Source organism: Microcaecilia unicolor, chromosome 12 (genome assembly GCF_901765095.1).
Source record: "Microcaecilia unicolor chromosome 12, aMicUni1.1, whole genome shotgun sequence".
Classification (NCBI taxonomy): Eukaryota; Metazoa; Chordata; class Amphibia; order Gymnophiona; family Siphonopidae; genus Microcaecilia; species Microcaecilia unicolor.
Genome location: NC_044042.1, coordinates 3,327,712 through 3,343,199, shown reverse-complemented (window position 1 = coordinate 3,343,199; position 15,488 = coordinate 3,327,712). Strand labels below are relative to the sequence as shown.

Below are 15,488 nucleotides of genomic sequence, written 5' to 3'. Positions count from 1 at the left end.
GCGGCTATCTTTCGTTTCGATAATACGGTCGGGGACGGACAAATCTCCACATTTAGGTCGACCTTAGAGATGGTCGTCCCTAGAGATGGTCATCCTCAAATTTCGGTGATAATGGAACCCAAGGATGCCCATCTCAGAAAAGACCAAATCCAAGCCCTTTGCTCGTGGGAGGAGCCAGCATTCGTAGTGCACTGGTCCCCCTGACATGCCAGGACACCAACCGGGCACCCTAGGGGGCACTGCAGTGGACTTCAGAAAAAGCTCCCAGGTGCATAGCTCCCTTACTTTGTGTGTTGAGCCTTCCAACTCCCCCCCCAAACCCACTACCCACAACTGTACACCACTACCATAGCCCTAAGGGGTGAAGGGGGTACCTACATGTGGGTACAGTGGGTTTCGGGTGGGTTTTAAAGGGCTCACATTTACCACCACAAGTTTAACAGGTGGGGGGGGGGGGGGGCTGGGTCCGCCTGCCTGAAGTGCACTGCACCCACTAAAACTGCTCCAGGGACCTGCATACTGCTGTCATGGAGCTGGGTGTGATATTTGAGGCTGGCATAGAGGCTGGAAAAAATATTTTAACATTTTTTTTAGGGTGGGAGGGGGTTAGTGACCACTGGGGGAGTAGGGGGGAGGTCATCCTCGATTCCATCCGGTGGTCATCTGGTCATTTAGGGCACATTTTTGTGGCTTGGTTGTATAAAAAAAAAGGACCAAGTAAAGTCAGCCAAGTGTCCGTCAGGGACGCCCTTCTTTTTTCCATTATCGGCCGAGGACGCCCATGTGTTTAGCATGCCCCAGTCTTGCCTTCGCTATGCTTCCGACACGTCCCCGGGAACTTTGGTCGTCCCCGCGACGGAAAGCAGTTGAGGGTGCCCAAAATCAGCTTTCGATTATGCCGATTTGGGCGACCCTGGGAGAAGGACGCCCATCTCCAGATTTGTGTCGAAAGATGGGCGCCCTTCTCTTTCGAAAATGAGCCCAATAGTCTTTCATGATCTGTGCTTTCGTGTTCCTGGGGGTGTAATTTAGGGAAGGCTGGCCAGAGCTGCAGGTGTCCCTGTGTACACACACCACCCGCACACGTTCACACCATTTCTGCACTGCTGGGGTTAGATCGGGCCTTGTCTCATTACAGATCAAAGACATGGCTCTTCCCCCAGATGGATTAGAAGTGGTATTAATTTCAAACTGGCCTGTGGGAGGGAGGGGAATGACAGTAGGAGAGATATAAGGGGACTGCTTGGTCAGGTTAGAATTAGGTGGGTTGATTAATTTTTTTTAATTTTACAGGGAGTTTGTAATGAATACTGGGTCAGTTATCAGAGTGGGATAGGATTAGATCACATGGGCAGAGTTTCCAGTGACGGTTTGCAATGCTGCTCACTCTATTGGATGAAGCAGCAGATTAGAAATCATTAAATAAAATTAAATTGGAGGAGCCTGAGATACGTCAACACCTTTTGGACTTTTCATACAGTCATCATGAAACTGGCCCCATATGAAATAGTCTGTCGCTGTGCATGATGGGTTTTGGGGGGGGGGGGGGGAGAAGGAACCCGCCAGGTACCTTCTGAAGGGTCTACTGGGTGCTCCGCTCATGTCCAGGGATCTCCCTGACATATCCTGTCTGCTTTTCCCTCAGGTTACGGTGTGCTGGGTTACAGAGGAGTTGGACAGTAATGGGAAATCCCTCTTTCCTCAGGCAGAACATGCCGGTATCCGGACCTACTTTTTCAGTGCAGAGAGCCGAGAAGAGCAGGAATCCTGGATCCAAGCCATGAGCGAGGCCTCACACATACAAATCCATCCTCAACAGAGGTCAGCCCTGGGGGAAGCTCATCCTTCCAGCTCCTAACCCAGACGAACCCAAGGGGCACTCATAACGTTGCTAGTGGTCATTGCGACAGCTACCCTTAACCAATCCTTTGCCCGTCCAGAGGTCAGCCATAGGGGGGCTTCTTCCTCCTCTCTCCACACACCTGGAGACAGTCCTGTGTATAAGCTGCAGTGAGCAGATCTGTCTCTTATCCTGAATTACCCTCCCCCTTTCATTCCTAATGCCGATGGTTAAGGCCTGGTGTTCACCCCTCGATAGGACGTCCTTTCTGTCAGTCCAGTGACAGCAGCGAGCCTTACCAGAAGCTTGGGGAAGGTCCAGTTGAGGGTTCGAGAGAATATGTGAGCCTGAGCCACCTTCCCTTCTCCATGTCAGGTTCTGGAGGTGGCGGCAGCTCAGTGGGTGCTGAGCACCCCCACTTCATTATGTCCAGGAAGGGGTAATTTGTATTGTGTTTGTCACCCCAAGTATGTTGAAATGTTGGTGCCTATATCCACATCTGGTTGCAAAGGGACTTTTCTTGTTTTTTTTTTTTTACTATATTGGATTTGTGTACAAGTGAAGAGATAAATATATAAATATGACACGCATGTGACATCAGTGTCTTACTCTAGCACACGGGTTCTCAGCCTAGCCCTCGGGTATCCTGAAAACCTGACTGACCAGGTGCGTCCTGAGGACTGGGTTCAGAACCCCTGCTCTAGCACATGCGTGGACTGTGTGCTTATTCTTTGTAGGACATACATTGACATATATGTACTCTCTGAAGCTCACATATGTGACGCATGTTCTCGTTGTAACAGGAGCGAGCAGATGGCTTCAGAGAACGTCCCCCCTGGCAGAACCCACCACTCTTACAGCTTCCACAAAGGCAGATCCAAGGTGGAGCTAGAGACCAAAACAAGGGGAGAGGGAGATGGCCGAGGATCAGAGAAAATTGAGAGGAGGTCGGAAGGGATAGAGAACAAAACTGAATTCCTTCCCAAATCCAGCGGTTTGGGGGCTGAACGGGAAGTAATGTTGCAACCAGGCAACGCAGCAGTGGAAAGACCCCCACAACCCAACGGTTGGCAGTACCCATCACCCAGCCGCCCTGGAAGCACAGCCTACCCATCGCAGGGCATGGAGAACATGCTGCACCAGCACGGTATCCTGCCCAGGACTAATCCGGAGAAGATGGCGCAACGGAAGAGTTCCATGGCGCAGCTGCAGCACTGGGTGAACCTGCGCAGAGGGGCACCCTCATCGGAGGAGGTGCAGAGGTGAGGAGGTAGTGATACACTAAATAAAGAGGCCCGTACTCCAGGTGGGTGACAAGAATGCACAGGGGACAGAGTGGGGAGGGCGTAGAGAAGCGAACACCTCTAGTGCTTGAGGTAGAGTTGTGCGAATGTTGAGATGTTCAGAGGCCAGAGCTGCTCAGTGTGTGGAAGCAGTGTCGGGGGGGGGGGGGGGGAGGGAGGGGGCGGTACATGGAAAGTAGACTGCACGTGTATTCACAGTTCTGAACTGGACCCCCCCCCAACATTCAACGCCCAGAGAAACTAGAAGGTGTGCTTGCAGTTGGTAAGTGTGAGACTGGACAGGTCAAGGTAGACAGTGGTTGAATAATTAGAGTCAATTTTACCTGAACTGTTTTCTCTCCTACAGCTCCAGCAGGCTGTACCCTATGTCTCGGGGGGCACCAGATTACTACAGTGTGTACCACCCCCAGTATCCTGAGGATTCCCAGTACTACCCGCCAGGAGTTCGCCCAGACAGTATCTGCTCAATGCCTGCCTTCGATCGGCTTGGTCACCACTGGACCATGGAAGAGAAGCCGCACTCCTTCCACAATGGGATTCCCTGGAAAGATCATCCTGGCTATGTTAGACAGCAAGAAGTACCCGTCTGGGTGCCCGGTATGACCAGGCAGCAGGAGGTGCCCCTGTGGGCGCCCATGACGGGGCGACAGTCAGGGTACTATGACGAAATGGACGCAGCTGTTAGCTCCATGCATAGGTTGTCCCTGCAGCCTCGCTCACGCTCCGTGCCACGCTCGCCCAGTCAGGGCTCCTACGCTAACAATCGGGGGAGGCTATATTCTCCTGTTCGGTCCCCCAGTGCGCGCTTCGACCGGATTCCACCCCAGAGCGAAGATATGTATGTCGATCCTGCTGCCCATATGATGAGGCATTCCATCAGCTCGCCAAAGGTAAGTGAAAGTCTGATCAGAACCCAATGGCCCCAGGTCAGCTCTTCAGAACGCAGTCCAGGGTCTGTATTCAAAAGTTCAACTGTCCAATGTGCAGCAGGATCATCTCTCCAAAGACATCTGGAAAACGGGAGTCATGACAGCTTGTAGTCTGGACGCTGGGACCCAGGAAATTGCTCTATAGAAAGGTTCATAAAGAAAGTCGGGCATTCTCACAGGGGTAATTTTTAAAGTGACTTCAGTGTTTAATGTTCAGAAATGTGCCAATAAAATGACCTTATATTTCAATGAAATGCCATCACATCTGCATTTAATATAAAAAAATGGATCCTCAAACAGCTCATGAGTGTATATGCTTCTTTAACTCAACATTGGCCAAATTCTTCATTGATCCATAAGAACATAAGAATAACCATACTGGGTCAGACCATTGGTCCATCCAGCCCAGTATCCTGCTTCCAACAGTGGCCAATCCAGGTCACAAGTACCTGGCAGAAACCCAAATAGTAGCAACATTTCATGCTACCAATCTCAGGGCAAGCAGTGGCTTCCCCGTGTCCATCTCAATAACAGTCTATGAACTTTTCCTCATTCTTCTTGATCTTTCCGCTGCTTTTGACACTGTCAATCACAGCATACTTCTTGATACCCTGTCCTCACTTGGATTCCAGGGCTCTGTCCTTTCCTGGTTCTCTTCCTACCTCTCCCTCCGCACCTTTAGTGTTCACTCTGGTGGATCCTCTTCTACTTCTATCCCTCTGCCTGTCGGCGTACCTCAGGGTTCTGTTCTTGGTCCCCTCCTCTTTTCTATCTACACTTCTTCCCTTGGTTCATTAATCTCATCCCATGGCTTTTCCTACCATCTCTATGCTGATGACTCCCAAATCTACCTTTCTACCCCTGATATCTCACCTTGCATCCAAACCAAAGTTTCAGCGTGCTTGTCTGACATTGCTGTCTGGATGTCTCAACGCCACCTGAAATTAAATATGACCAAAACCGAGCTTCTCATTTTCCCCCCCAATCCCACCTCCCCGCTCCCCCCGTTTTCTATTTCTGTTGATGGCTCTCTCATTCTCCCTGTCTCCTCAGCTCGAAACCTTGGGGTCATCTTTGACTCTTCTCTCTCCTTCTCTGCTCATATCCAGCAGACCGCCAAGACCTGTCGTTTCTTTCTTTACAACATCCGTAAAATCCGCCCCTTTCTTTCCGAGCACTCTACCAAAACCCTCATCCACACCCTTGTCACCTCTCGTTTAGACTACTGCAATCTGCTTCTTGCTGGCCTCCCACTTAGTCACCTCTCCCCTCTCCAGTCGGTTCAAAACTCTGCTGCCCGTCTCATCTTCTGCCAGGGTCGCTTTACTCATACTACCCCTCTCCTCAAGACCCTTCACTGGCTCCCTATCCGTTTTCGTATCCTGTTCAAACTTCTTCTACTAACCTATAAATGTATTCACTCTGCTGCTCCCCAGTATCTCTCCACACTCGTCCTTCCCTACACCCCTTCCCGTGCACTCCGCTCCATGGATAAATCCTTCTTATCTGTTCCCTTCTCCACTACTGCCAACTCCAGACTTCGCGCCTTCTGTCTCGCTGCACCCTACGCCTGGAATAAACTTCCTGAGCCCCTACGTCTTGCCCCATCCTTGGCCAACTTTAAATCTAGACTGAAAGCCCACCTCTTTAACATTGCGTTTGACTCGTAACCACTTGTAACCACTCGCCTCCACCTACCCTCCTCTCTTCCTTCCCGTTCACATTAATTGATTTGATTTGCTTACTTTATTTATTTTTTGTCTATTAGATTGTAAGCTCTTTGAGCAGGGACTGTCTTTCTTCTATGTTTGTGCAGCGCTGCGTATGCCTTGTAGCGCTATAGAAATGCTAAATAGTAGTAGTAGTAGGAACTTATCCAAACCTTTTTTTAAACTCAGATATGCTAACTGCTGTTACCACATCCTGCAGCAATGAGTTCCAGAGCTTAACTATTCTTTGAGTGAAAAAATATTTCCTCCTATTTGTTTTAAAATTATTTCCATATAAGTTCATTGAATATCCCCCTGGTCTTTGTACTTTTTGAAAGAGTGAAAAAAATCAATTCACTTCTACCCATTCTACACCACTCGGGATTTTGTAGACCTCAATCATGTCTCCCCTCTTCTGTCTCTTTTCCAAGCTGAAGAGCCCTAACCTCTTTAGCGTTTCCTCATCTGAGAGGAGTGCCATCCCCCTTTATCATTTTTGATTTATCTTCTTTGAACCTTTTCTGCTTCCGCTATATCTTTTTTGACGTACGATGACGAGAATTGAATACAATACTCAAGGTGAGGTCGCACCATGGAGTGATACAGCTACCGGTCACTGGATGAGTTTAATGAAATGTTGGTATCTTGACCCTGGCGCAGATTATTGACACATGAATTCACGTCAGGAAAAGTGGCCACGTTTTGGAAGCATATTGAGCATATAAGATAAGGGCTATAACGCTAAGCTTTCTGGATAATTATATCAGAGAGTATAAAACATTTAAAAACATATGGTTGATTAAATGGCCAGTGTTAAGTTTATATTAAATGCAGATCTGATCATCACTGTGAAGATGTTGTGATACAGGTGTGTTTGGCTTAGAGGATAAAATGACTCTGGCATATAACTCACATTAAGGGATGTGGTAGGGATTTTTTTTTCCCCCGTGATCCATGCACAGGTAGCTGGGGGCAGAGAAAGGGCAGGGCCGGTCCTAGGGTCTCTGGCGCCCCCTGCAGACTGAGTTGGCGCCCATGCGCGCCCCCACCAGCATCTCCTTTCTCTCTTTTCCCACCCTGCCCCTGTCCAGCGATTCTCCGCCCCATCCCCCGCCATACCGCGCCGCCCTTGGCGCTTTAAATCTTTAATTTACATCTGTTCCAGCAGCTGCGTCATTTGAAAGCCCAGCCCCGTCTCTAGCCTTCCCTCCCTTCGTGAGTTCGTTCTGCAGTCCCGCCCTCGAGGAAATGACGTCAGAAGGCAGGACTGCGGAATGAACTCACGAAGGGAGGGAAGGCTAGAGACGGGGCAGGGCTTTCAAATGACGCCGCTGCTGGAACGGAGGTAAATTAAAGATTTAAAGCACCAAGAGCAGTGCAGTATGGTGCCGCAGCGGCGCCCTTGAAAGCAGGCGCCCCCCTGCGGCGCTTACCCCGCTTACCAGGTTTGACCGGCCCTGGCCATATGGCAGAAATTTTCTTCTGTCTCTGAACAAGTGGAAGTCTGTATATGACAGAAGTTTTCAAACTGGGTCGGGACCTCAATGGGGGTCAGAAAATCCACATTTGGGGTCACATCCTGAGTGAGCTCTCCATGGGTACATCAGTATTCATTCAATTTTATCTGGCCGTGATCATGGGGTCACTGCCACAAAAAGCTTGAAAAGCACTGTTGTACAAAGGGTCAAATGTTACCGTCATAAAAATGTTTTTTCTTAAATATGATTTCACTGTATATATTTCAACTTTATTTAAATTGGCTCAGCACAAAGTGTGCATTTCATGTTCTTTTTAAGGATACAACATGATCTTCATAGATTCATTTGGAAAAACTTAAGCAAAGATACTGTTAAAATTAAGCAACTTGTCTTAGAAATCAGACTTTTAACTTCCAAGTTAATCCATCAATAATATGAATTCTGAAGGAGACCTGGAGGCGTATTTTCAAAGCACTTACAAAGTTATATAGAGGTGCATTTTTGATATGACATCTAAGTCCAACTTTGGAATGTTTTGTTAAAAACATCTAAAATTCAAGTGCGGAATATAGCCATTTTCAAAACAGAAAATCATCTCTTTTTGTTTTTTTTGAAAATGGCTATTTGCCAGATGTTTTGTGCTCTGTGCGTTTATCTTTTTGGTCCATTTTCGAAAATAAAACCCCAAATGAAAAACGCACAAAATCTAGCCATTGGGATATAGGAGGAGCCAGCATTTTTAGTAGACTTGCCCCCCAGACATCCCAGGAGAGCAATAGGGGGGCACTGCACGGAACAAATAAATGCCCCCAGGTACATATCTCACCATTTCTCCCTTATCTTGTCTGCTGAACCCCCCCCCCCCCAAAAAAAAAAACCCCACCAAATCCCACTACCTCTAATTGTACACCACTACAATAGCCCTTATGGGTGAAGGGGGCACCTATATGTGGGTACAGTGGGTTTTTGGTGAGTTTTGGAGGGCTCACAGTTTCCACCACAACTAGAGGGAGGTATTATTGGCCTGGGTCCACCTGTCTGCAGTACACTGCACCCACCACTAGACTATTCCAGGGACCTGCATGCTGTTCTAATGGACCTGAGTATTACATCTGAGACTGGCAAGTAATGTTTTTAATCACATTTTTGGGGGTGTGGGGGTGGGGGGGGGGTGGGTGGGAGTTAGTGACCACTGGGGGAGTAAGGAGAGGTCATCCCTGATTCACTCCAGTGGTCATATGGTCATCTAGGGCACTTTTTTGTGGCTTATTCGTTAATAAAACAGGTCTAGACCAAAACGTTCAACTTATAGCCCTGGATGGGGGGGGTTTGTTCCATTATGGCAGAAAAACGTCCAAGTGTTAGGAACGTCCAGCTCATGCCCTTAACATGCCCCCTTTGTGATTTGAACACACTTCTGACGGACTTGATAGAGAAACGTGTAAAATTGGTTTTAAAAATACCAATTTGAATGTTTTTGTGAGGAAAAACGTCTAAATGCAGATTTATACCACTTTTTAGATGTTTTTTCTCTTGTGAACTTTGTAAGTCTAAGGAGATCGTTTACTAATGTGCCCTTGCGTTTTTAGCTGGTGCTAAAAATCAGCTGCCGCTAAACGCTTATATTCCTATGGGTTTCTCGGCGTTAAGCGCCAGCTGATTTTTAGCGCACCTTAGTTAAAAACCTCCTAAGTGCTTTGAAAATGAGCCCCTTAATGCAGTGGCCTGAGACCCAGAGGAACCAGGTTAAATCCCCACTGCAGCTCCTTGTGACTCTGGGCAAATCACTTAACCCTCCTGCCCCAAGTGCAAAATAATTGCCTGTATTTATGTAAAGTGCTTTGATTGTAACCACAGAAAGGTGGTAGATCAAATCCCGTCCCCTTTCTTTTACTGAACTAGATAAACTGCCTTTACTGGGGTCTGAACAAAGTGGTTTACAATTAAATTATGCAAAAACAAAAAAGGAGGTGAAAACCCTCACGAAATCGTGGGATGTAAAACAAAAAGTGAGGAGAGTTGATGAGGATACCAACAATGATATATTTATTGACATTGTTATTTTTTAATTTTTTAAAAGTCAATAAATATATCATTGTTGGTATCCTCATCAACTCTCCTCACTTTTTGTTTTACAATTAAATTATTACAGAAGAAGAAAAAAAAGAACTCTGTTAAATAACAGGAAAGCAGAAATTGGCAGTGTTTGTAGCAGTCAATATAGAAATTGAAGAAGGTACAGATTACGGAGCCAACAAAGTCTCGGCTAGAGAATGACATGGGGACCCGCAGTAACCGCGGGGACGGGGACAGAGCCCACAGGGACTGTTATTTATGTTTGATTGATGCGGACGACAATATTATTTCTATTTGTAATTTAAACACAACAGTTACACGTCATATTGTTCCTTTTTATACTTTAATAAAAAGATTTAAATATAAAATCATAAGTGTTCGAGGCTTCTGCAGATCAGAACAGAGCTCACGGGGACAGGGATGGGGACAGAACCTGCGGGGACGGAGATGGGGCCTGCGGGGATGGAGATGGAGCCTGCAGGGACAGGGTGGGGACGCAGGCAGAACCCACTGGGACGGGGTGGGAACGGGGACAAATTTTATCCCCATGTTGTTCTCTAGTCTCGGCATCACCAAGCTGTCCCCAGATGCTTGCTGAAATTGGTAACCCAACTGCGCTAATGCCAATACAGCCCATTCATTTTGAAGAGGCTGTGTCGGCATTACCATGCGGCTTAGTAAACGGGGGGGGGGGGGGGGGGTAAGTCTTCAGAGCTGACTTGAATTTTGGAAGTGATGGCTTGGCATGCAAAGAGAGAGGAAAGGTGCTCGATAAAAGAGGCGCAGGACAGAGGATTAGATTCATGAATGGGCTCGTGTCAGGCTAGCGACACAGGTGGAATGGTGAGGCGATGACTATGAATTCTTCGCAAAATGCAAGGTAATGTGTGATGTAATGAGCGCTGAAAAGTATAATGGAGAACATGAATGAAGGACTTTGTGAGCCACTATGAGAGTTTTTAATTGGATACGGAAGGTCGCGCCACGCTGCCTCAGAGATAACCTTCTGTGAAAGGCAATTTTGAAATTAGAATCCACTTTTTTGTATTTCTGACACATCATATATATATATGTGGTGGTTGAATCTTTAAAGAGAATTTCAGGCGCCCACTTTCTTATGATCTACTTTAAATAATGTTGAAATATATTGCATATACACATTTTTAATATTGATTTATCACATTCATTCTTTCACTTGATATCAGATTATAATAGTCAGCCTTTATCAAATAAGCACAACATATGTGTCTTTCTTACCAAGTGGCCTTTAACTAAATTACCCTCCACGTACAGACAATCCATCTCCATAAGGAACCATCAGCGGACTGGCCTGTGAGAATGTGAAATTGTTTTCTGCATTATGTTCTTATGTTTGACTTGCTGTAAATCATGTCTGTAGCAGACATAGAAATCGTTAAGCAGCCTGGGCTGAACTGATAAAAGCCGCGAGGCAGGGACAGAGTGAAGGGGTCTTGGACATGTCACTTTATGTTAATATGTTTACTCATTATTTAGCCCTGTGTGATGAGGAGCAGGATGATTCAGCAGCCTGGCAGTGTCTCATGTGTGTTCTGTGATTTGGCTTTTGCAGTATGAGTACCTGGGTGAGAGAGGCTCTCTGGCAGCCGGAAGATATCCATACAACTACCCAGTGTCACCCACTCTTCATGACAAAATGGTACGTCCTGTGATTACTGACTTTCAGGCGGGAGGAAGGGCTATTCTCTCTATGTGTACATGAACACAGGCAGACACGCAGAGGCAGGCGCATTCACATGCAGAGGACCACAAGCCACACAGCCGAACGTGGGCACACAGAGCACAGTCATGTGGGAATTCACTCACTTATAAATTATAGGTATAGGAATTGACTGCTGGTCAATGTCAATTATAAATGACCTTTCCTAGAGGTCACAGTGTCAAATTGTCAAATAACAGTATATCCTGTTATAGGAGTGGAGGAGGAGCCTAACGGTTAGTGCAGCGGCCTAAGAACCAGGGTAACCAGGTTTGATTCCCACTACATCTCACTGTGATTCCGGCCAAGTCACTTAACCCTCTATTGCCCCAGGTACAAAATAAGTACCTGTATATAATATGTAAACTGCTTCAATTGTAATCACAGAAAGGCGGTATATCAAATCCCCTTTCCTTGTTCACTTATTGGGATTTGTTAACCGCCTCTATGAAGAGATTCACCCAAGGCAGGTTCAGTTTAACATAAAACTCACAATGCTGTTAACAGAAAAACAATAGCAAAATAACCACAAATAAACATAAATACAAGAAATGAATAAACTTGAAAACAGTAAATTAAAACCTAATAACTTCGAAGACAGTGAGGTAACGTACATCTGGCCTTGGAGGGCTGGAAGTAGTTTAGTTAGTGGCCCTACTGTACCCTAGAATTCTAGTCTAATAGTTAATACTACATTAATAAGTATTTTTTTTAGATAGAAATTTGTCCAGATCCACAACACCAGTTATAACTTGGGTGATCTGTGCCAGATGTGTAACTTATCCACAGAATACCGATATTCTGGGTCTTATCCATATGTCATAAACATAAAGGCCCTGATATTCCCATATTCTACGTATCCATATATATGATATGATATAACATGATTCTTATAGGCTGCAAACTCCTGGACAAATGGTTCAAAGTAGGGCTCCAAAAAGAAAACATAAAATTAACCATAAGATTTTTGGAACAAGTAGGTTCTCAGATTTTTTTCGAAAACTCAAATAGGTTGGTGCTGTTCTGAGCGAAATAGGCAAAGAACACCAAAACTTAACTGCTTGACAGGGAAAAGATAATTCTAACAACTTCTTATATCTGACGCCGATCAATAAAGGAAAATAAAGAAGTCGGGTTGTTCCTGATCTAGAGGAAAAAGGAGACAAAGAAAAAAGAATCTCACTAAATATTCAGAACGAGGACCATCGAATACTTTATAAATCAAGCATGTCAACTTAAAAGAAATTCTGGCAGTCACTGGAAGCCAATACAAATGCACAAGACATGGAGTGGAATTTGAATCACATAGTTTCCCCCCCAAAATTAGTTTAGCAGCGATATTCTGCAGAATCTGTAACCGAGAAAGTACAGTAAATGAAGAAAAACAAACTGGTACAATAATCTGAATGAGACAGAATTAACGACTGGACCAAGACTGCAAAGTGTCTGAGAAAATAGACCAAATAGTTCTCAACTGGTGGAGTTTACAGAAAACTGATTTCACCACAGAATTAATCTGTGGGACCAAGGCCAAGTAGTATCTTAATAAACTGCCAATACCTCTGAGACTTTTCCACAAACCATTCCCTAACAAAAGTTTAGAAACAGGAAGTGCATCTACCCCTCTAAACCATCATAATTTTGTTTTATCTTTATTGAGTTTAAATTAAAACCGTGAGCAATACTTAATTTTTCAACCCTTTCAATGCATGGTGTAATATTAGGCAAAATAGAAACAAATATCCTTCTCAGCAGTTAGTAACAAAAATATATCATTGGTGTAAGAAAAAAAACCTTAGCTCCCAAAGCAAGAAAACTATGGCACAGCAAAATTGCATAGATGCTAAATAACGTAGGGGAAAGTGGAGATCCTTGAGGGATTCCGCAAGGAGAATGTCAATACGATGAAAACTCGATAACATCTATGAGTCAGGAACTCCTTTTTCCAAGCCTAAACACCGTCTGTGAGACATATAAGGCTCAATTTATGTCATTTATTTTCAAATTTGTTTATTAAGTTTCACAGAAAATTACAAATCATGTTGAGTAAAGGTCTCTAGACAAATGGCGTTCCTGTGATTCCACTATTCTCTGAAATTATAGCTGAAATAAACCTCTGATCTACAAAATTTCTAATTTGTGATGATCTACATACTACATCCGAAGTATGACCTCTAATAATGCTGTATATAACTTCCCGTCCCTGTCCCCCCCCCCTTTTTGTCCCTCCCCTACCCCAAACCACCCTCCCTAACGTTTATTAACCGATCAATTATTATACTGGATTGTCCAAGGCTCAATTTATCTCATATGATGGTCTACCATGTTGAAGACCGCAGTAAGGTCAAACTGTAATAATACCGCAGTGTATTCCTTTTCCCACTATTCCTGGGACAAGCAGTACAAAATGCTTTGCTCCGTGGATCTTGTCGGGTGATTGTGACCTGGACGGGCCACTGTCGGAGACAGGGTGCTGGGCTAGATGGACCTTTGGTCTGTCCCAGTGTGGCGATGCTTATGTCTTACCTTGAGCAAACAATAATTTAGCCTCCGAGGTAATTGGTGACAGAATCACCTCTGTTGAATGAAAAGGATGAAAACCAAATTGTAAAGGGTGCAGACAATCAAATTTAAGCCAAAAATAACATCATAATTCTGCTACATAAGATTCTGACAATTTCGCAAGTAGGGGAATACTAGCAACCACTAACCAAGTCCTCCGTCTAGACCCTCTACGGACCTAACCACTCTCTTAAAATCTAACTCTCTTGTCACTCTTATCCCCCATCTATTACACCTCACTGACTAACCAAGGGCTTCTTTTACTGAGCGGTGTTGGGCATACCGCTCGCTGTACAGGAAGTACCTCTGGGCTTCCCACCCCCTAGTGTGCTGTCATTTCCGGCACTACAAAAACTGTATTTATTTCAGAGTGTGATCAGTGTATGCTGCCCGGTTACCGCCAGGTTAACGCAGGAGCCCTTACCATCACCTCAATGGGTGGCAGTAAGGGCTCTTCCCCCCCAAGATGGCCCGCATAGCAAGTGCTTTACTTGCCGCCTGGCCATTTCCTGTAGGAAGACGAGACTTCCCTTTTACCACTGCGGTAAAGGGGGGCCTCGGCGCGCATGTAAAAATGTGCTGACACCAGCCCCTTTTTGCTGCAGCTTGGTAAAAGGGACCTCAAATTTGTAAGCCACATCAAGCCAGAGATGTTTGGAAAATGTGGGATATAAATACTGCTATAAATAAATAACTCCAATCACTAGCAAATAATTCAAACAACTTCCACTCGAATCCCACAATGCACCAACAGGTTTTCTTCTTAAGAGATTCAGTGCAACAAACTTTATAAATCCATTTTAGTCCATCACAAGAGCATTTCCACTTTTATTCATTTTTACACATTTGGTGACCTCAGCAGTGTTCATTGCTGAAACCCAAAAGCATTGCAATGTATTCAGTAATTTTCAAATTAAAAATTTTTTTTTACTTATCTCAATATGTCAGACCCAGGTTGACCAGAATCCAGCTTTACATTTTTCAGAAGAGGGGTCAGAATAATATCACCCAGTATAGATGGAAAAACTACCTTTTTGTAGAAAGCATTCAGAAAAGAAGGTTAAGCCAGTCAACTAACCGGAACGGCCTATCTGCCATTAAATAAGACGGGCAGCTCTCCAGCTTCCTTAAGGAAAGCTCTGGAAAAGTAGACCAAACTCTATCTGCTGGATAACTGTCACAATCACGATGAGATGGATACATGATAGCTGTCTCTAAATCTGAAGGAAAGGACGCTCTAAATTTTAAAATGCCGGATTATCAACAGTAGGACAAGACTGTAAATCACCAATTGTTGAATCGATAGAGGTTAAACAACAAAACAAACCAAAGCGTTTCTTCTGATCTAACAGATTTTCTTCTATTTGAGTAGAGCATAATAAGTTCGCTTAACAGACTGCAACGCATACGTACTTCCATATTCAGCAGTGATAGATTACACATAATTCTGCCACTGAATATAGGAATAATTTGACATGTCTAGATTAGACTTCTTCAGATGTTTTACTGAAAATCAACCTGATATATATCTAAACAAAGTTGTGTTCTTTAAAATGTAATGTTCGATTTATGCTTTCTTCCAGGATCATTCTGGGAGGGGTGATATTGAATTTAATTATCAAAATTTCAGAGAGGTCTAGAGGACTGGGGGATTACTTGAGAAGGTGTAGAGCTGAAGGGTGATGTAAGCAGATGAATAGACCTTGTGCTGGGCGTTTTCTGCAGCCCCCTCTGGAGTGCAAACATTTAGTATCTGGTCTAGAAAGATGCAAAGGATGGTAATTTACTGCTACTTGCAGGGACTGGGGGGGTCAGATAAAGACATTTCCCTGAGGTCACACACAGAACTTAG

The 15,488-nt window shown here is 44.9% G+C and overlaps 1 protein-coding gene across 12 annotated transcripts in view; it reads left to right on the top strand.

The window, feature by feature from the left end:
• PLEKHA6 (pleckstrin homology domain containing A6) overlaps positions 1–15,488 on the top strand; it is a 141,042-nt gene that overhangs the window by 92,744 nt on the left and 32,810 nt on the right. For 10 of the 12 annotated variants that reach the window (XM_030221037.1, XM_030221032.1, XM_030221030.1 and 7 more), the window contains 4 exons: positions 1,646–1,821; positions 2,644–3,102; positions 3,491–4,034; positions 10,928–11,014. In XM_030221037.1, coding sequence (XP_030076897.1) covers positions 1,646–1,821; positions 2,644–3,102; positions 3,491–4,034; positions 10,928–11,014 — 1,266 coding nt within the window. The remainder of the gene's footprint in view (positions 1–1,645; positions 1,822–2,643; positions 3,103–3,490; positions 4,035–10,927; positions 11,015–15,488) is intronic. The other 2 variants (XM_030221028.1, XM_030221038.1) reach the window with 1 other exon arrangement.